This window comes from Coregonus lavaretus (assembly GCF_964263955.1).
Source record: "Coregonus lavaretus genome assembly, chromosome: 5".
In the NCBI taxonomy this organism is placed as follows: domain Eukaryota; kingdom Metazoa; phylum Chordata; class Actinopteri; order Salmoniformes; family Salmonidae; genus Coregonus; species Coregonus lavaretus.
Window position 1 is genome coordinate 61,803,607 of NC_139992.1, and position 22,166 is coordinate 61,825,772.

Genomic DNA, 22,166 nt, shown 5'->3' on the forward strand with positions numbered 1-22,166 from the left:
GAGACCAAAATGGAGCTCTTTAGCATCAACTAAACTCGCCGTGTTTGGAGGAGGAGGAATGCTGCCTATGACCCCAAGAACACCATCCCCACGTCAAAGATGGAGGTGGAAACATTATGCTTTGGGGGTGTTTTTCTGCTAAGGGGACAGGACAACTTCACCGCATCAAAGGGACGATGGACGGGGCCATGTACCGTCAAATCTTGGGTGAGAACCTCCTTCCCTCAGCCAGGGCATTGAAAATGGGTCATGGATGGGTATTCCAGCATAACTGTTTGGGCTACAAACGAATGTTCTCACAAACAAGATGGTGTTCCCCGTTTTGCTCTACGACCCCCATAAGTGTCATGGGACACGTCTTAAGGTAACCGGTACCGTTTAAAAAAAAATTAATGGAAGTATGGAGGTAGTGTTGTGCTTACCCAAAAAAGGGGGTTAAATGTTTTTTTTAAAGATATATATATCCTGAGCTTTCTTATATCACCTAGATATAGGACAGACACTTCAAAACCTTATTCCTTATGATTAATTTTTTTATTGTATTTCTGCCATTTATGAATGTGTTATTCAATGCGTTTCTATAAGCTATAGTAGTAAAGGCCAAATTCAATATTTTAACAAATAATGTTTTAATATATATATATTTTTATACCTAAATCTAAATCAAATAGCTAAATTATCCATAGTATGACCATCTTAAAACAATTCCATATGTCAGCTTAGAACCAACCCCCCCCCCTCCAACGGCTTAAATTTACAGGGGTTAAAAGATGCATTGTGAACTGATTTTGATCAGATCTTATAAGTGTGAATGGACAAGATCAGGACACAAGACCCATGTTAGCGCCAGGTATAAACGGGACTGCCTGTCATTAAAGATGTGCTTTTCCAAAGAAAATGAAATTGGAAACAGGTGTGGGAAAGATAAATAATTGCTCTCTTGTTCTGCAAAAAGACAGAAGACGGGAAGAAGGGGGAAACAGATGTTGCTTTAGTGGCAGATCGCTTTACAGGTGGTACAGTAAGCCCTATTATAGAGAAAATGTGGGAGGTATGCAATTAAGGCAAGAAGCAACTCATTCAGAGTGTAGGCCTTGTCACAGCAAACAAGCAGTAAACAACTTTTCTGATGCACTGTACATTGAGTGTACAAAACATTAGGAACACCTTCCTAATATTGAGTTGCACCCCCTTTTGCCCTCAGAGTAGCCTCAATTCATCGGGGCATGGACTCTACAAGGTGTCGAAAGCGTTCCACAGGGATGCTGGCCCATGTTGATTCCAATGCTTCCCACGGTTGTGTCAAGTTGGCTGGATGTCCTTTGGGTGGTGGACCATTCTTGATACAAATGGGAAACTGTTGAGCGTGTAAAACCTAGAAGCGTTGCAGTTCTTGACACAAACCGGTGCGTTCTTGACACAAAAACTTTTGGCACCAACTACCATACACCGTTCAAAGGCACTTCAATCTTTTGTCTTGCCCACTCACAATCCCATGTCTCAATTGTCTCAAATATCCTTCTTTAAACGGTCTCCTCCCCTTCGTCTACACGGATTGAAGTGGATTTAAAAAGTGACATCAATAAAGGGTCATAGCTTTCACCTGGATTCACCTGGTCAGTCTATGTCATTAGGTGTTCCTAATGTTTTGTACACTCAGTGTATTTGTATAGAAATAAATTATTGATCTATTGTGAATTATTATTTGGCTATATGGATTCATAAACTTTTTTTGAGGCCTTTTTTGTCAACAATGTGGCCTCATTAATAAGCAAAACTCCCCTTTCCCATTTGTTTCAATTATGCCCAGCTCACAAGGTCCCTTGATGATGTGAGGCCTGAGGCAATTGCCTCTTCTGCCTTATGGTAAGTCCGCCACTGCTCATAATTGCATAACGATCATCAAAGACAAGGCCTGCCAGAGTCAGTTCTGGTGAAGCAGGAAGTTCTGAATGGGGTCCGGGAGCGGTAGAGAAGGGATGTATTTTAGCCGATGCTTCCCCATCACTTTCCTAATACTGATCCGACATTGGTAGGTCAGCCTACGAGGACATCCTGGGAAAAAATAAGGAATTTATTATCAACAGGATAAATATACATTTCAACGGTCTAACATCACATTTTCCATTAAACTTGAATGATACACATTAACAATAATCTGATGGCATTCATGAGAAAATATCGTATTAATCTACAAAACTCTTCCAATGGTGCATGGGAGTAGCCTACATGTATACTACCGGTCAAATGTTTTAGAACACCTAGTCATTCCAGGGTTTTTCTTTATTTTTACTATCTTCTACATTGTAGAATAATAGTGAAGACATCAAAACTATGAAATAACACATATGGAATCATGTAGTAACCCAAAAAGTGTTAAACAAATCACAATATATTTTATATTTGAGATTCTTCAAATAGCCACCTTTTGCATTGATGACAGCTTTGCACACTCTTGGCATTCTCTCAACCAGCTTCATGAGGTAGTCACCTGGAATGCATTTCAATTAACAGGTGTGTCTTAAGTTAATTTGTGGAATTTCTTTCCTTCTTAATGTGTTTGAGCCAATCAGTTGTGTTGTGACAAGGTAGGGGGGGTATACAGAAGATAGCCCTATTTGGTAAAAGACCAAGTCAATATTATGGCAAGAACAGCTCAAATAAGCAAAGAGAAACGACAGTCCATCATTACTTTAAGACATGAAGGTCAGTCAGTACGGAACATTTCAAGAACTTTGAAAGTTTCTTCAAGTGCAGTCGCAAAAACCATCAAGAGCTATGATGAACCGCCACAGGAATGGAAGACCCAGAGTTACCTCTGCTGCAGAGGATAAGTTCATTAGAGTTACCAGCCTCAGAAATTGCAGCCCAAATAAATGCTTCATAGAGTTCAAGTCACAGACACATCTCAACATCAACTGTTCAGAAGGGACTGTGTGAATCAGGCCTTCATGGTTGAATTGCTGCAAAGAAACCACTACTAAAGGACACCAATAAGAAGAAGAGACCTGTTTGGGCCAAGAAACACGAGCAATGGACATTAGACCGGTGGAAATTTGTCCTTTGGTCTGGAGTCCAAATGTGAGATTTTTTGTTCCAACCCCCGTGTCTTTGTGAGACGTGGTGTGGGTGAAAGGATTATCTCCGCATGTGTAGTTCCCACCGTAAAGCATGGCGGAGGTGGTGTTATGGTGTGGGGGTGCTTTGCTGGTGACACTGTCTGTGATTTATTAAGAATTGAAGACACACTTAACCAGCATGGCTACCACAGCATTCTGCAGCGATACACCATCCCATCTGGTTTGGGATTAGTGGGACTATCATTTATTTTTCAACAGGACAATGACCCAACCCACCTGCAGGCTGTGTAAGGGCTATTTACCAAGAAGGAGAGTGATGGAGTGCTGCATCAGATGGCCTGGCCTCCACAATCCCCTGACCTCAACCCAATTGAGATGGTTTGCGATGAGTCGGACCGCAGAGTAAAGGAAAAGCAGTCAGCATATGTGGGAACTCCTTCAAGACTGTTGGAAAAGCATTCCAGTTGAAGCTGGTTGAGAGAATGCCAAGAGTGTACAAAGCTGTCATCAAGGCAAAGGGTGGCTATTTGAAGAATCTCAAATATAAAATATATTTTGATTTGTTTAACACTTTTTTGGTTACTACATGATTCCATATGTGCTATTTCATAGTTTTGATGACTTCACTATTATTCTACAATGTAGGAAATAGTAAAAATAAAGAAAAACCCTGGAATGAGTAGGTGTGTCCAAACTTTTGACTGGTACTGTATGTCATACATGTTCAAATGCAAAGACAACAGCACACTGTATTTGTCTCATTGTGTTTATTAGTAATCAGTGCGATCATCATTTGGCAGCCCCTCACCCATGACAGCGTTAATAGAGTTCAACCTTTTTAAACGACTGATCTCCTTCTTAATTGATCTGAAGGATAGCACAGCTCTAGCTTTGTCTACACCAAGTAGCCTACCCCTTCTCCAGATCTAACCGATAATAATGGGTTAGACACCTAGTACCATAGAGATACATTAAATAACTTTCTATAGCTAGGTTTCCATCCAATTGACGACAGATTTTCATGCGAATATTCAAAAATCTGCATATAGAAAATATGTGCATTTTCCCAACAGTGGTGTTTCCACCAAAGTCAGTGCATGATGTGCGGATAAAAATCAGTGTGTGATGACGTAGTGATGATATGATGGTTATTATATCAATATTTGCGCATAAAGGAATTTCCACCTCCATTTCTCGCATTATTAATTTTACCAACACAAAAAGATCCCACCAGGTTGAACGAAAAATTATCTGTCAGCATTTATAAAATTGTACTGAAAATTCCTGTTTCCTTCACAGCTGTCATTATTTATTTTATTTTATACTCGCATAAAAACTGTGGATGGAAACGTGGTTTATGTTCCATTTAATTTTATGGCTAGTGCACACTGTGCAAAACTTTGCTGACCTGTCAGCAGTTCCCTATGGGGTTTTTTCCGGTAGGTAGGTGGGTCCAATGATCCGAGATAAACTGCTAGAGGAAGTTAGTCTAATTTCATGGAAGTAAGAAAGCCATGAGATAGTCGCTTATCTTATATCAGAGAAGTAAGGAAGTAATCTGATAGATGTGATGTGCAAGTCTTTTCCACACTTCAGTCCACGCTTCAGACAGCAGTGTTATAGCTCAGTGGAACCCCAGCTTGAGACAGATATGATACCTGTCGTGTTACTGTTGATTATCTGCGGGACTGCAGGTAGGATTCTGTTATATACTGATACACAATTGCATTGGTGAGACACATATTAAAGGTTCAATATGTAATTTCAATCGCCTGACCCAACCACTTTGTTTGGTAAGCTGAGGGATGGGGAAATGTAACCAGTCTCTCTCCAATTAATTGACGCAACCCTGGATGCAATGACTGACAGTCCATGAGATAATTTCTTAAGGCAGTCTTAAGCAATGCAGATGTTGATAGATCCGTAAGATAAATGGTGTTATTGCCATCAATGGGTTTGAGAGAAAATAAATACTTAGTGCAGATGTGATATGTAATATATTGTGTGTATATGTAATGTACTAGTCTCGTGTTACCACACCTCCAAATCACGTTGTTGTCACGCCACTCATTTGGAAGTCTGAAGATGTTTGTATTAGCCGAAACGGCTAGACTGGAGCGCGGCATTATTTTATGGTACATTTCAAGAACTCTTCCCCCCACATGCCCGTAGATTGGGTGCTGCGTGTTATGACGTGTGTCACTGGGTGTTCGTGTGCCTCACTCCGACGTTTTAGTTAGTAGGTTCTTGTGAGGACGAGAGTGTGGAGAACACATAAAAATGTACATTTGAGAAGCACTGCACACTCCCGTGCTACTGCATTACCTTACAAAACAAGATAACTACATAAAGCAATCACAAGCTTGTACCACAAGCTTACAATCACCAGCTTGTAACATAATTATCAATGTTCGTGGGTAGCTAGCTAGCTACCAATTCTTTGTCAGTTAGCCTGTGGTCTATGCACATTACAATGGATACTCTAGACAGTTAAACATGCCAAAATGGACACAGTATGTATTTATTAACGTATCAAGATAAAATATTATAGTCAGGCAACATACTGTATGAGATTGTGAGTGGGCAGATGTCGGAGTATATTTTCTATCGCTTTGGAACTCCGCCCAAGCAAGGCAGTTGATTGGTTTGACGTGTTGCCAGGCGTCACTGATTTACACCCTGGGGTTCCAACCCTTTTTAGCCACTTTCTACCATTGACTTCACCAGGTTTACCTAATTAGGGAAGCCTGGTTCTCCACGAGGCTAGTTATGTAAAATCAATAAATAAATAAATAAATAAGTAACGTAAATGAAGAGTTTAATTCCAAACACTATATATCCATTTTCAGAAATGTTGGTAAATTAGCTTTTATTTTTTAGAGAACTTATGAAAGAGCTTGGTGTGTTTTTTCACCATCTAATCATGGCATGGGGTTGTTCAATGACTGACATGTATTTGATTGAAATCAATCACTTGATGGTGTCATTTCAGAGAGACAAATATTCATGTTTTGTTGCAAAATGCTATATATCCACCTCACTCTCAGAGGAATAAGTAGTACTCATGGGTTTTACACAGTCAAATGTGATAACTTGATTCTTTTTTAATAAAGAACTGTACAAATAATACATTTGTGACATCAATATAAAACAATCTATTAATAGAGTGATATGGGATTTGTATGTAAAATATTTACATTTGACATGAGTCATTTAGCAGATGCTCTTATCCAGAGCGACTTACAGTTAGTGTATTTACAGTATATTAAGATAGCTAGGTGAGACAACCATATATCCACAGTCAAATATACAGAATACAAATATTCCATTCCAGCTAAACAATGGATATATAGCGTTTTGCAACAAAATCCATTTTAATACACGTCTCAAATCTTTGAATAAAAAATCTGAGAACAGTAATATTTTACACACACACGAAGTTACCTATAAGCAATCATTTGATGACAAAACACAAGTGTGAAAAATTGGTGGATATAATGTTTTGTAACTTAACTCTTCAAATCCATATTATTTTATATCAATGACCTCAAAGGTATTTGCGAGTGTTCATTTCCTATTTGTGATGTGTGCAATGTATGTTGCTGTTACAGTATGTACATTTACACTTCTGCCATATTGCCATGGTATGTTTTCAATAAACTCATAGGCGATAGTCAAATAGATATAAACAAATATAAACAAATAAATAAAGATGGGCTTTATACACCCAACCCACTACTACCATCATTAATATTTCTGTGACTTTTCATATCATACCGCCTCATGGCTCTGGATAAGAGCGTCTAAGTGACTAAAATGTCAATGTAATGGTGCTGTGTGAAGGTCAGAGGGGATGGAACTCTACTCACTCCTGGCCTCCAAGTAGAGCTGCAAGGCTTCGGAGTCGACCCTCTCTCGCCCCCCGGCGGTCGCCCCCTCTCGGTGGGGCTGCTCCCAGGGTACCAGGCTGGGCTTGGCCCCATGGTCCAGCAGCAGGCTGACGAATGCCGCCTCACAGCCGTGTCTCAGCACCGCATCCAGCAGGCAGGAGGCCAAACCCTTGGCTAGTGCCTCGCGGCTCACTGGTCCGTTGTAGTTGTAGTCCGGCTGGGCGCCAGCCGCCAGCAGCAGGCTGAAGCAGTGGAGGTGGCGATAGGCGGCGCTGATGTAGAGCGGGCACACCACCAGGGTGGTGAGGGTGCGGGCTGCGCCAAACGGGGGCCTGGCACCCAGCTGGTGGTCCACATCTACGTCGGCATGGAACCTGGAGAGATGGGTCGTGTCGATTAGGCACCATAGGGAATTGTTTTACTGAAACATGGAGGGACAACCTGACTGTCCAATAAGAAACGCTAATTTTCTAATTTTCCATTGTGTGCCCTAATGAACACGACCATGGTGATGGGACATGTTAGAAATAGACAACAACACTGATCAATCAGACAATAACACAAAAGTAATGGACAATAACTGCGTAATAAGACAATAAGGTTTTTTCAGAATGTATTGGTTTCCTCCCTTCACCAAGAAAAATGACCCCTGATTCTATTATTGTTCCTAGGCAATTCAATCAACAAATACTAGCAGATGACCCCTCCTATAGCCATTATTGCCTCCTTCATTCAATCCAATTCAATAAACTAAATTGGCATGGAAAGTTAAAGCACTCACCTGATGAGCTCTTGGAGTATGTCCACCCTGCCTACCCGTGCAGCGTGATAGACGGGAGTGCTGCGGTGGTGGCGGCTGCCGTTGGGGCCAGCTCCAGCTTCTAGGAGGATGGTCACACAGTCCAGGTGTCCGTTGACCACCGCCACGTAGAGGGCTGTCTGACCCTTCACGTCCACTAGGTCCACCTTGGCCCCCTGGCCTATCAGGTAGGCCACACAGGCCCCGTGACCGGCTGTGGCAGCGATGCGCAGAGGGGTGCAGGGCAGCCAACCACAGCACCACACAGACTTCTCGTTTATCCGCCTGACAGCCAATAGGAGATGTTAGCTCAGAACTCATACCAATTTAGTAGACTAGTTTAACTGTCAAGACGCTGTTAAATAAAGGGGCGGTATTGCCGATTGGTGTCTTATCCTAAAAATTGTTTCCAATACACACACACACTTACAAACTAAAGAGAGATACAGAAGGGTGGAAGGGATTTTCGTGCAATAGGCCTACGTCTTGAATATGACTGTGTTGGATATGAAAGGGGTAAGATAGTGGCTTTCTGACTTTGCTAAATACAGTATGTGCATAGGATATTTGCATGCATGTGGGAAGTGGGAAGGGTGCAGAACAGGTAGGAGATGGGGTTATATAATGCAGTAAGGTCCAGTGGCCTCCCTCCCTCACTCACTCTCTGAAGCTGTCCTCCTGCAGCAGGTTCCTCAGAGTATCCAGGTCTCCTACGTAAGCAGCGTTGTGGAGCAGGGCATCCTCACTCTGCTCTTCAGGCTTTTTATTGAACTGCTCCTGCAGCCATTCCTTCAGGTTACGGCCTGGAGGAGAAAGAGCTAAGCTAAAGCTCCAAATACCCAGATCAGATGATGCTGTGCTAACTGACAGGCCTACCATTTCCACTACCACTTGGTTGCATAGTGGCTATAAATAAATCATACACCATCCATGCATGCAAATATTGACTTGAGATGTGTCATTGATGTACACATTACCTAGATGAAATAGTGAAAATATAAATTACGAATAAATGAAGTGATAAAAGTGCTCAAATCGATGTAGTTCACTGACATGTTATAATTTGCGTAATTACGCAGGCATATGCAACGCAAGTTTTAACCAAATATAGCCCAGCCTGTTTACTGAGAATTAATCTAGTTTCTCACACTAATGCTAATGCTGCTGTGTTCTCTTGCACAGCTAGGTGGTAGAACAGTGTAAACATTCAACGTGTTGTGTTTTACCTGCAGCTGTGGGGCTGGGTAGGTCCGAAACCGTGACAAGGGGACAGATGATATTCGGCGCAATGGGTGGGTCGACAACATCACCCGCCTCGAAGCCTCCGCCGTCCGCCATTTCTCCCTAATAATAACTTCTCACGCTTCTTTGCAGGGAGTTTACTACGAAAAAGCACCAGAACTATGAAAGTGAATAACTAGCTAGTATTATCAAAACGACTTTGTCATACCCGTCCGTTGTGCCATTGTTGTTGTTATGGAATACATTTATGACACCGCACTGGTCACTCGCTTTCCCTATATGAGAGCCGAGAGCGCGACTTCCTGCTCTTGGGGTCCAATTTAAAAGGGGCAATCTCCAGTTGCTACATCAAATTTTGGATTGATAAATTAATGATATGTACCCATTTGATACTTGAAGAATATAACTTATAAATTCCTCATGAGCTTAGTTAAACTGTCAAAAGCTTGTTTTACTCCAATGTTTGTAAACAAAGTAAACGTAAATAAACACTATAGCCTCAAAACATGGTTTAAACTATAATTTTATATAATGGGTGGTCAGTCCTTGCATCTATTAGCACTGTCTAATTTCAGAGTAGTTACATTACTCCAACCCCATCCCACAGCCTTTTACCGAGATGGCTGCTGATTGCCCCTTTAACTGACTCCATGCATTATAGCTATAGTGAATACAAAAGAACCCCACGGTGGAGGTGTCATAATACCAATACAACCTAGCGGTCAAACAGGAAAATGGTTCCAATAGTTTTTCCACCATTCATTTTTCCCATAGGAGAGTTTAGAAACAGTTAAAATAAGGGCTGTGTTTTGTGTAGGCTTACCCTGGCATGACATTTGGATATCCATGCAAATCTATATCGGACAAGGTGACTTTTATCAATATATTCAGTTCTATTTACTCTCAGATTCAAAAATGCTAATTAGCATCAAAGTAGACATAATACAAAACTACAGTCGTGGTCAAAAGTTTTGAGAATGACACAAGTATTGGTCTTCACAAAGTTCGCTGCTTCAGTGTTATGAGATATTTTTGTCAGATGTTACTATGGTATACTGAAGTATAATTACAAGCATTCCATAAGTGTCAAAGGCTTTTATTGACAATTACATTAAGTGTATGCAAAGAGTCAATATTTGCAGTGTTAACCCTTCTTTTTCAAGACCTCTGCAATCCGCCCTGGCATACTGTCAATTAACTTCTGGGCTACATCCTGACTGATGGCAGCCCATTCTTGCATAATCAATGCTTGGAGTTTGTCAGAATTTGTGGGGTTTTGTTTGTCCACCCGCCTCTTGAGGATCGACCACAAGTACTCAATGGGATTAAGGTCTGGGGTGTTTCCTGGCCATGGACCCAACATGTCGATGTTTTGTTCCCTGAGCCACTTAGTTATCACTTTTGCCTTATGGCAAGGTGCTCCATCATGCAGAAAAAGGCATTGGTCGTCACCAAACTGTTCTTGGATGGTTGGGAGAAGTTGCTCTCGAAGGATGTGTTGGTACCATTCTTTATTCATGGCTGTGTTCTTAGGCAAAATTGTGAGTGAGCCCACTCCCTTGGCTGAGAAGCAACCCCACACATGAATGGTCTTAGGATGCTTTACTGTCGGCATGACACAGGACTGATGGTAGCGCGCACCTTGTCTTCTCTGGACAAGGTGCTTTCCGGATGCCCCAAACAATCGGAAAGGGGATTCATCAGAGAAAATGACTTTACCCCAGTCCTCAGCAGTCCAATCCCTGTACCTTTTGCAGAACATCAGTCTGTCCCTGATGTTTTTCCTGGAGAGAAGTGGCTTCTTTGCTGCCCTTCTTGACACCAGGCCATCCTCCAAAAGTCTTCGCCTCACTGTGCGTGCAGATGCACTCACACCTGCCTGCTGCCATTCCTGAGCAAATACTGGTGGTGCCCCAATCCTGCAGCTGAATCAACTTCAGGAGACGGTCCTGGCGCTTGCTGGACTTTCTTGGGCGCCCTGACGCCTTCTTCACAACAGTTGAACCTCTCTCCTTGAAGTTCTTGATGATCCGATAAATGGTTGATTTAGGTGCAATCTTACTAGCAGCAATAACTTTGCCTGTGAAGCCCTTTTTGTGCAAAGCAATGATGACAGCACGTGTTTCCTTGCAGGTAACCATGGTTAACAGAGGAAGAACAATGATTTCAAGCACCACCCTCCTTTTAAAGCTTCCAGTCTGTTATTCTAATACAATCAGCATGACAGAGTGATCTCCAGCCTTGTCCTCATCAACACTCTCACCTGTGTTAACGAGAGAATCACTGACATGATGTCAGCTGGTCCTTTTGTGGCAGGGCTGAAATGCAGTGGAAATGTTTTTCATGGCAAAGAGGGACTTTGCAATTAATTGCAATTCATCTGATCACTCTTCATGACATTCTGGAGTATATGCAAATTGCCATCATCAAAACTGAGGCAGCAGACTTTGTGAAAATTAGTATTTGTGTCATTCTCAAAACTTTTGACCATGACTGTACAAATCCCTGCAAGCTCCTGCACGCCATCTCTAGCTGACACCTTTGCTAACAGTTATTGTCAATTTAAAACTTGCACAAGACAGCTCACAGAATTGTCCATTTAAAAGAAATGTAGCCAATTTATTCATTACTACATTTAGCTAATCCAGAGATTCTTACCTTTGCCTCGATTCGGCAGTCTCGTCCAGATCATCATGGCATTTGTAGTTCTTTATGATAGCCACATTAGCAGCTAATTAGTATTTCATTTTGGGGGGTAAATACAGGCGAATATATTAATAAAAGTGAAATGAATGGTGGAAAAACTATTGGAACAATTTCCGTTTGACCGCTAGGTTTTATGGGTATTATGACTCATACTGTGGTACTCTATTCTGATACAGGTTGCATCCCAATAATATCACCTTTCTCACAAAGTGTGCACTTGTTCACTTCTCTTCACTGATTTTAAAGGAAATGACTGATATAAGAACTATAGTGGAAACTCCCTCTAGCTAGCCCATGCCTATGTCAATCCAATGCCTTTTGGAAATGTGTGGGAGTGAAGCTTGTGCAGACTTTAGGAGATATTATTGGGCCACTGTGTCACCAATGTAGGTGACCCTAATACAGATTTAACAAGTTATGTTACTTGTCAGCTTGCTGAGATAAGGCTCAAATTTAGGGGACAGAAGGTTGCATTGCCAAATCATTGGTATTTTTTAAATTAAAACACACATTTAATTGAATAGGTCATAGGTTCCACAGTATGCCAATTTCTGATTCAAATATAGCCTAGAGTATAATATTGATCAATACCATTATCATGAATAATATAGTGACCACACGCATGCATAAGATGTCTTCATTTTCATTCATGCTTAGTAGACCAGTGGCATGGCTATTAATAATTTGAAAGGAGTAGGACTTCTCAGCACCTATGGCCTGAGAATAAAGCTTATTTTATGGTTACAAGGAAGCAGACAGACTAGGGTCTAGGACCAACAGTCAGTCTGTGAGTTGAGTGTGAGTGAGTCGGGTGTCTTGACTCGAGGCAGCATTTCAACTCACTGTTTAACTGTGGTAGGTGACTTGATTGTGCCGCTGTTGAAGGTTTCATGTCGGCGGAGGTGGTGTGCAAGAATGGCTTATTGCTGCCTGACGACAGCTGAACCCTGGACGGCGGCCTCTAAAAATAAACAGGGGAGGCCAGGCGGCTCAATGTGTCACTCTGAACAGACTGGACCGTAGGGACCACGAACCCCCAGCTCTGTAAACACCAAGGCTGCTCAACAGTGGAAAAAGGAATCTGTCAAACATGTTGCTCCATTTAAAAAGTCCATGCTTTATATCATGGCTATGTTTGTGTCTAGCTACTCTTTTTAAGCCATTTAGCATCATGGATTTTAGTATGGTTGTGTCACATGAAGCAATATCTAAAATGCAAAACAGTCAGATTTTGAAGTGGTAAATTGTTGGGTATAACTGAAGGGTGGTGGGTATGTTAGGGGCCCACTCACTGAATTAAGCCGCTCATTAGCAAAGCAAACCGTTCTGAAGCTCAGTGTCCAAACACTTGAGTTGGATGAACTCAGTCCTTTTTAAAGGTTAAGAGACAGCCATTATGTAAACCCTACACGTGGCACAAGTCACTTCAGGCTAGTCTTCCAGGAGAGTTGACCCTTTTTTTTGAGTCCTACAACAGGAGGGCAAACGCAGAGGGACAATGGGAGTAGTGACTGCATGTGCAATACTACAGCCTGCACTAATCCAGCTATTCAACTTCAGACCAAGGCCAGAGTCTTTGCTTTAAGCAGGTGTCCACTTACCTTTATAAAGGGGCCTCAAAATCCTAACTTCTATCCCAAAAGACCAGACCAAAACCTCACTTAGAGGTTTAGGGGTTCTTCATTATTTTGTGTGCATCGCAGCTGTTTTATGGCTTGCCAAATTTATGGCTTGCCTAATGTTATAATACAGAGCTTTTTAAAGAAAATGTAAATGTTTTTAGTTATGTCACGTTAGGCCAGCCTTCAAAGGAGAGGGTCTCCATGTGAGTGTGACGCGGTCGTGCAAGACGCCACGAGGACTTTGGGTGAACCGGTCAGAAACACAAACTCGGGTCATTTGTCATTCTGCTCAGTATGCAGCGCTATCCAGAGCAGTTATTAAGATGCCATTGTAATGTTTACCTCACGTTAGCAAAGAGTCTAAAGTATTCCCCAAACCAAACTCAATCCCAGACCCTCCTTGCTTACTTCTTAAAAAATACTATCAAAAGGACAAAGTTATTTTATTGAAATGTAACCATTTAGTTAGTATACCCTGATGCTGTTATTACAGAGTTATTACACATGTTTAAGAGCAACTTATTTTAAAGTGTTAATTCTTTTGCAGTCTAATGTTAACATGTACATTTGATGTGCTAGCAAATACGCTTGGGCAATATACCGTATACTGGGGTATTTGGAAATAGCCATGGGATGGTTTTTCAATACCGTCAATACTGTTTAAACTATTTATTGGAAGTTTTTCAATACATTTTTTATATTTGTAGCTACTTTTTAAGTAAATACCTGCAGTCAATGTTAGGAGTTAAAGCAGATCATGTTCTTCATTTCATCTGTCACATTATTTTACATTATGAAGCTTACCGTACTTCCCCAGAATAGTTGAGCCAGTCAAGTGTTTGTTTGTAAATAGCACAATGGGAGAAAGCGGGAGCAGGAGGTCCAGCTGTGTATTGACAGGGATCACGTTTTATATTGAAAGTCAGTGTTTTTTTGCTTTAATAGAATGATCAGGGACGTGCAACTATAGTTTTAATTCATAGAAAATACATTAGTGCAACACATTCGGCAGAAAATAGCTTCAACAGAAGAGAAACACTATTTGGCTGGCAGCCACACGAGTAAATGAGCTTACAATGAAAAAGCAAAAACGATACATTTTCCAAATGTTTATCATAGAACAAATGTAGCCAGCTACATTTCCAAATGTTTTGCTTAAAGTTAATCTTTCATTTTACCAGAGAAAAGTAGGCTGGCTACACCGAGAAAAGTACCAGAGAAAAGTAGCTCCACATCAGTCAGGCCGCTGTCTGCTGATAGAATGTGTTCGTGAATTCTCATCTGAGTGAAGTGCAACTGAAGCACAAAATTAGTCTGATGCCGAGCAGAATTTACAAGAAGCATTTTAGATCTGCGTTTACAAAACGCAGCAAGATATTTCTTATGCGTTTTATCATTATTTTCCTGTGTGAAAAACACATAATTCTGCTTTAACACGACACCTAAGTTTAACTTGTAAGTTATCTAAGCAAGTGGCTGAATTAATAAGGTGACTGGGCATCATATAGTGTTCGCTTTCTGCCGTGTTTGAGAAATCAAAGCCCTTTGGATGAGTTATCTTTACAGCTGCCACTACTTGATTTCCTTGCGTTTTTCCTCCTCTCCATCCTCGGCCTGTCTGCTCCACCTCCCTCTTCTCTGAGCAGAGCAGGCAGGCCCGTTGCCCTAGTGACTTCAGACATACACAGCGTGTACACATGCTGCTTCAAAGCCAGAACTGTTATTCCTTCTGACAAGTATGTGTCAAAACTTTGTTCATTTGCACAATGTTTCTCGTTCACATTCGCTTGTAAATGTCCAAACTCACCATAAATGACATTTGGTAGCTTGTACCTATATATGTATAACTTTATGAGCTGGATTGTTTGTCTTTGCAATTTGTTTATTTTCATTTGCGCTCGTTAGCATATTTAGCTAGCAGCCTCCATGGAAATTAGCTATTACTTGTGCAAATTTTGTTAGCATTCTGGTAATAGATGCCCAATGGCCTTTTTTTGCGTATTGTGGCGCCCCCTTGGGTACTAATCCGGTAATACTGTAAATCCCGGGATGAGAGAAGGACAGTATGACAATATGAAAATCTGGATACCACCCAACCTTACTAGCTAATAATACTGCTATATAAAATGATGGATTAAAATCTGTACACAGTATTACTTGTTTCCACTTGTGTAAGAAGTTAAATAACTATGTAAATGTAATAAATGTACAGTTTGGTTCTCTATCCAATTGAAGTAACTGTTGGCCAAAAACCTTTAGTGTTATTTTCAGCATGGACAAATAAACATGTTACTGTAAAATGTGTGCTTGTTAGGGAATTGAACTGTGGTCCACTTTTTTGTACATTTATTAACCATGTGGTTTATATTGTACATGTGGTATATATTGTAGTGCAATTTCATCAGCTTAGTATTGCTTCATCTTAAAAATTATTTAGATTTTTTAAAGATTAATAAGAGTATGTAAATTAAACTCCATAAAACATGTCATATTCACTAGGTGGGGATAGATGTTATAAGTTTTTCTGAAAACCAATTAAGATGAAAGAACAATCATGTTTTGAACTTCCAAATCACAAACACCGCAATATGTTTCCACATGCAATTTGGGAACATTATCTACAGAATTTTAAATTGTCATCCTAAAAACATGACTGACAACTAATTATGTTTGCCTAAATATTTTGCTGTGCAATTTGGAATTTGTATTTAGGAGCACCAGTGCGCCTAGAAAAATGAAGGATTCTAGCTTATATATCTCAAATATTTGTCATTGTGCTCCTACATTTCTTTGTGTGCGGCTACATTTTTCAAAATAGGCGCACACGTGCTCCTTGTAAAAAAGGTCATCGTGAGCCCTGCTGTCTTGTCGATGGCTAGTGGTTGCCAGGAGGAACATTCAAAAGGACTGCCATGTCTTCTCCTACTCATTTACATTACATTTACGTCATTTAGCAGACGCTCTTATCCAGAGCGACTTACAGTTAGTGAATACATATCATTATTATTTTATACTGGCCCCCCGTGGGAAACGAACCCACAATCCTGGCGTTGCAAACGCCATGCTCTATCAACTGAGCTACATCCCTGCCGGCCATTCCCTCCCCTACCCTGGACGACGCTGGGCCAATTGTGCGCCGCCCCATGAGTCTCCCGGTCGCGGCCGGCTGCGACAGAGCCTGGATTCGAACCAGGATCTCTAGTGGCACAGTTAGCACTGCGATGCAGTGCCTTAGACCACTTAGACCACACTCGCGACTGCCTAGCCGTTAAGCACACCTCAGATCTATTGCTTTGTACAGGCTTTGAAGAACAGTAGAATTGTTAATTGACAGACATATTTCAATATTACATATGTGTATCAAATGTATATGGGTGGATGTGATACATTTTTTACACTTCAACTGTGAGAGACGAAATCTAAAACAAAAATCCAGAAAATCACATTGTATGATTTTTAAGTAATTAATTTGCATGACATAAGTATTTGATCACCTACCAACCAGTCAGAATTCCGGCTCTCACAGACCTGTTAGTTTTTCTTTAAGAAGCCCTCCTGTTCTCCACTCATTACCTGTATTAACTGCACCTGTTTGAACTCATTACCTGTATAAAAGACACCTGTCCACACACTCAATCAAACAGACTCCAACCTCTCCACAATGGCCAAGACCAGAGAGCTGTGTAAGGACATCAGGGATACAATTGTAGACCTGCACAAGGCTGGGATGGGCTACAGGACAATAATAATAATAATAATAATAATAATAATAATAATAATATGCCATTTAGCAGACGCTTTTATCCAAAGCGACTTACAGTCATGCGTGCATACATTTTTGTGTATGGGTGGTCCCGGGGTTCGAACCCACTACCTTGTAGTTACAAGCGCCGTGCTCTACCAGTTGAGCTACAGAGGACCACAATAGGCAAGCAGCTTGGTGAGAAGGCAACAACTGTTGGCGCAATTATTAGAAAATGGAAGAAGTTCAAGATGACGGTCAATCACCCCCGGTCTGGGGCTCCATGCAAGATCTCACCTCGTGGGGCATCAATGATCATGAGGAAGGTGAGGGATCAGCCCAGAACTACACGGCAGGACCTGGTCAATGACCTGAAGAGAGCTGGGACCACAGTCTCAAAGAAAACCATTAGTAACACACTACGCCGTCATGGATTAAAATCCTGCAGCGCACGCAAGGTCCCCCTGCTCAAGCCAGCGCATGTCCAGGCCCGTCTGAAGTTTGCCAATGACCATCTGGATGATCCAGAGGAGGAATGGGAGAAGGTCATGTGGTCTGATGAGACAAAAATAGAGCTTTTTGGTCTAAACTCCACTCGCCGTGTTTGGAGGAAGAAGAAGGATGAGTACAACCCCAAGAACAGCATCCCAACCGTGAAGCATGGAGGTGGAAACATCATTCTTTGGGGATGCTTTTCTGCAAAGGGGACAGGACGACTGCACCGTATTGAGGGGAGGATGGATGGGGCCATGTATCGCAAGATCTTGGCCAACAACCTCCTTCCCTCAGTAAGAGCATTGAAGATGGGTCGTGGCTGGATCTTCCAGCATGACAACGACCCGAAACACACAGCCAGGGCAACTAAGGAGTGGCTCCGTAAGAAGCATCAAGGTCCTGGAGTGGACTAGCCAGTCTCCAGACCTGAACCCAATAGAACATCTTTGGAGGGAGCTGAAAGTCCGTATTGCCCAGCGACAGCCCCGAAACCTGAAGGGTCTGGAGAAGGTCTGTATGGAGGAGTGGGCCAAAATCCCTGCTGCAGTGTGTGCAAACCTGGTCAAGACCTACAGGAAACGTATGATCTCTGTAATTGCAAACAAAGGTTTCTGTACCAAATATTAAGTTCTGCTTTTCTGATGTATCAAATACTTATGTCATGCAATAAAATGCAATTTAATTACTTAAAAATCATACAATGTGATTTTCTGGATTTTATGATAAAAATTACAGACCTCTACATGCTTTGTAAGTAGGAAAACCTGCAAAATCGGTAGTGTATTACCTCCATAACTTGCTACATTTGCACACACTGTATATATATTTTCTGTTGTATTTCTTTGTTTTTTTTACCACATATGTAACTCTGTGTTGTTGTTTTTAATCGCACTGCTTTGCTTTATCTTGGCCAGGTCGCAGTTGTAAATGAGAACTTGTTCTCAACTGGCTTACCTGGTTAAATAAAGGTGAAATAAAAATAAATAAAATAAAAGTATCAAATACTTGTTCTCCCCACTGTATATACATATACAGTATATATATAGTATATATATATAGTATATATATATATATATAGTATATATATATAGTATATATATAGTATATATATATAGTATATATATAGTATATATATATATATATATAGTATATATATATATAGTATATATATAGTATATATATATATATAGTATATATATATATATATATAGTATATATATATATATATATATATATATATATATATATATATATATATATATATATATACACACACACACATACACACAGTATATATACATACAGATTCACGTCAAGCCTTATTCTATATGCATACAGTATGTAATGTTGAAAAACGAGAAACTAATAAAAACATGTAAAGGTATGTCAATCACCATGAAGTGGATGGAGCAGTAACAAAGTCTCTCTCCCTAGGGGGTTGAATACAAACCCTCTCCATAACCAGTCAGGCACGATGAAAAGAGAGGGGGCGATAAAAGCGGGGCGGGCATTTTTTCTCATCATGACATGACAACCAATGTTCCCTCAAATGTTTTTGGGCACTGAGCTAATTTTAGGTCTTGTGAGCGGGAACTTGAACATTGTGAGAATTTTGTGCAACTTTTACATTGAACTCTGAGGCTGTACCCTTACAGTTTTAGACAGTAGCCAATGGCTATTGTGGCTATTTGAGAATAATGTATGCCTACCAACAAAACCAATGGAGCAAATCCCATAACATTTTCACATAGAAATAGGTTTTGATTTATATGATACAGCCTACCGTAGCCATATGTGGTGTTCAATGCAGGCCTAAATTGCATGAGACTTTAAAAAAAAGATTTAGCATTATGAAGGGCTTGATATTCATTAATTATTTTTGACTTGGTCTGTAACACCATGGGCCAAATAGGTGACTGTAAATTGCATTGTATTGTGTTGTATGATGCAAGAATATTCAAGCCTGTCTCAAAACACAATACTGCCCCTTTAATTAAGACGTAAGCTTTTTATCTGACTGGCTTTTCAAAGACAGCTTGAAATGTTATGGAACGCCGTTTGGGTCTTTGCGTGTCAAAAAAGATACACGTCAAATAACACTATTTGACGCGTCGACGCGTCAAATAAGCTTTTAATTTTACACGTCAAATAATACAATTATATTATAGAATGTTGTGTGTGCTGAATTTGCACGTGCATGCCAAGCGCCACCACTACGATCAGCAGCACTGTCAAAGCTGTACAAAAAAAAGTCTGCAAACAAGCACACACCGGCCACGAACGATGTGTTTACAATACCACGTTGGTAATAAGGCATTATTTGTTCGACTGAATAGGAAAACGTCTGTGTGAGCATTTGAAATAAAATCAGGATCAAACAAGCAGGATAAAAAATGTTTGCAAATATCTTTCATACAGATGTTTTAGCAACTTCTGGGGTAGCTAACTAGCTATAGCTTGGTAACGTTACCTAGCTAGCACTAATGCAACTAGCCTGAAAACAATGACCAATAGAAACTGCAGTCATTTTCAATATTCTTAGCAATGATTTAGGAATCCATGTGAGTAAGTATTATCTAGGTAGCCACTTGAAATTGAACTTCAGTTCATGAAAATAACTAGCTAGCCAGCTACTTAACCCTGTTGCCCAAAGCTAACGTTATAAAATGCCAGTAAACGTCATCTTTCTGGTGATGCTTGACCTGACCGGGTTATGTGTTGTGAAAATAGCCACAATAAGGATTAGCCACAATAGTGGAATTAGCGGTCCGCCTTCAAAATAAAAGTACCACTTTAAAAGTGACGCAGAAGGTTACAATTGGTGGAATCATTCAATATTTAGACTAGATAATGTTAAACAAGGTTGGAAAGTGGAGAAACTAAATGGGGTATCAGTCTACTCGGGGACACCCAAAGAACACAACTGTGAAGAGTTTACGCAAATATTAGCGTTGTAGCTCTTATCGCAGGACTGTGACTGTGTGAAATCACCTCCCCAGTCAGCCTATTGTGTGTACTGACATTCATATTACACTGTACAGCCTTACCTAAGGATTGGAGATCAATGAAATGGGGTATCAGTCTACTCAGTACCCAAGTGCTTTTTCCCCCAACGTCTTCCTCAGAGTTATCAGACTCCAAAACATCCACGTTGTATTGTTTTTCCTCTGGAATAGTGTTCAATACACATAGTAGGGTGACTGGTACAATAAATGTGGCTCAATTCACAGTGGTTTTAGAGTCCCGCAATAAGAGCTACAGTGAGGGAAAAAAGTATTTGATCCCCTGCTGATTTTGTACGTTTGCCCACTGACAAAGAAATGATCAGTCTAATTTTAATGGTAGGTTTATTTGAACAGTGAGAGACAGAATAACAACAAAAAAATCCAGAAAAACACATGTCAAAAATGTTATAAATTGATTTGCATTTTAATGAGGGAAATAAGTATTTGACCCCCTCTCAATCAGAAAGATTTCTGGCTCCCAGGTGTCTTTTATACAGGTAACGAGCTGAGATTAGGAGCACACTCTTAAAGGGAGTGCTCCTAATCTCAGTTTGTTACCTGTATAAAAGACACCTGTCCACAGAAGCAATCAATCAATCAGATTCCAAACTCTCCACCATCGCCAAGACCAAAGAGCTCTCCAAGGATGTCAGGGACAAGATTGTAGACCTACACAAGGCTGGAATGGGCTACAAGAACATCGCCAAGCAGCTTGGTGAGAAGGTGACAACAGTTGGTTCGATTATTCGCAAATGGAAGAAACACAAAATAACTGTCAATATCCCTCGGCCTGGGGCTCCATGCAAGATCTCACCTCGTGGAGTTGCAATGATCATGAGAACGGTGAGGAATCAGCCCAGAACTACACAGGAGGATCTTGTCAATGATCTCAAGGAAGCTGGGACCATAGTCACCAAGAAAACAATTGGCAACACACTACGCCGTGAAGGACTGAAATCCTGCAGCGCCCGCAAGGTCCCCCTGCTCAAGAAAGCACATATACAGGGCCGTCTGAAGTTTGCCAATGAATATCTGAATGATTCAGAGGAGAACTAGGTGAAAGTGTTGTGGTCAGATGAGACCAAAATGGAGCTCTTTGGCATCAACTCAACTCGCCGTGTTTGGAGGAGGAGGAATACTGCCTATGACCCCAAGTACACCATCCCCACCGTCAAACATGGAGGTGGAAACATTATGCTTTGGGGGTGTTTTTCTGCTAAGGGGACAGGACAACTTCACCGCATCAAAGGGACGATGGACGGAGCCATGTACCATCAAATCTTGGGTGAGAACCTCCTTCCCTCAGCCAGGGCATTGAAAATGGGTCGTGGATGGGTATTCCAGCATGACAATGACCCAAAACACACGGCCAAGGCAACAAAGGAGTGGCTCAAGAAGAAGCACATTAAGGTCCTGGAGTGGCCTAGCCAGTCTCCAGACCTTAATCCCATAGAAAATCTGTGGGGGGAGCTGAAGGTTTGAGTTGCCAAAAGTCAGCCTCGAAACCGTAATGACTTGGAGAAGATCTGCAAAGAGTAGTGGAACAAAATCCCTCCTGAGATGTGTGCAAACCTGGTGGCCAACT

At 41.0% G+C, this 22,166-nt stretch overlaps 1 protein-coding gene across 1 annotated transcript; it reads right to left on the bottom strand.

Annotated features, from left to right (window-relative positions):
• Positions 1-969: 969 nt before the first annotated feature.
• asb1 (ankyrin repeat and SOCS box containing 1) lies at positions 970-9,342 on the bottom strand. Its single transcript, XM_084161769.1, has 5 exons — positions 8,996-9,342; positions 8,431-8,572; positions 7,752-8,054; positions 6,950-7,344; positions 970-2,055 (listed from the first exon to the last, which is right to left on the bottom strand). The coding sequence occupies exons 1-5, from the start codon at positions 9,105-9,107 to the stop codon at positions 1,925-1,927; spliced, it is 1,083 nt and encodes a 360-aa protein (XP_084017895.1). The 5' UTR covers positions 9,108-9,342; the 3' UTR covers positions 970-1,924.
• Positions 9,343-22,166: the final 12,824 nt, after the last annotated feature.

What these genes read in the sequence shown, in the direction of transcription:
- asb1 (XM_084161769.1), bottom strand. Translation starts at nt 9,107, where the DNA reads ATGGCGGACGGCGGAGGCTTCGAGGCGGGTGATGTTGTCGACCCACCC. An exon ending in ATACTCCAAGAGCTCATCAG is followed by an intron (nt 7,345 to 7,751) that starts GTGAGTGCTTTA and finishes CCATCTCTCCAG; the next exon opens with GTTCCATGCCGACGTAGATG. An exon ending in GCTCTACTTGGAGGCCAGGA is followed by an intron (nt 2,056 to 6,949) that starts GTGAGTAGAGTT and finishes ATTTTTTCCCAG; the next exon opens with GATGTCCTCGTAGGCTGACC.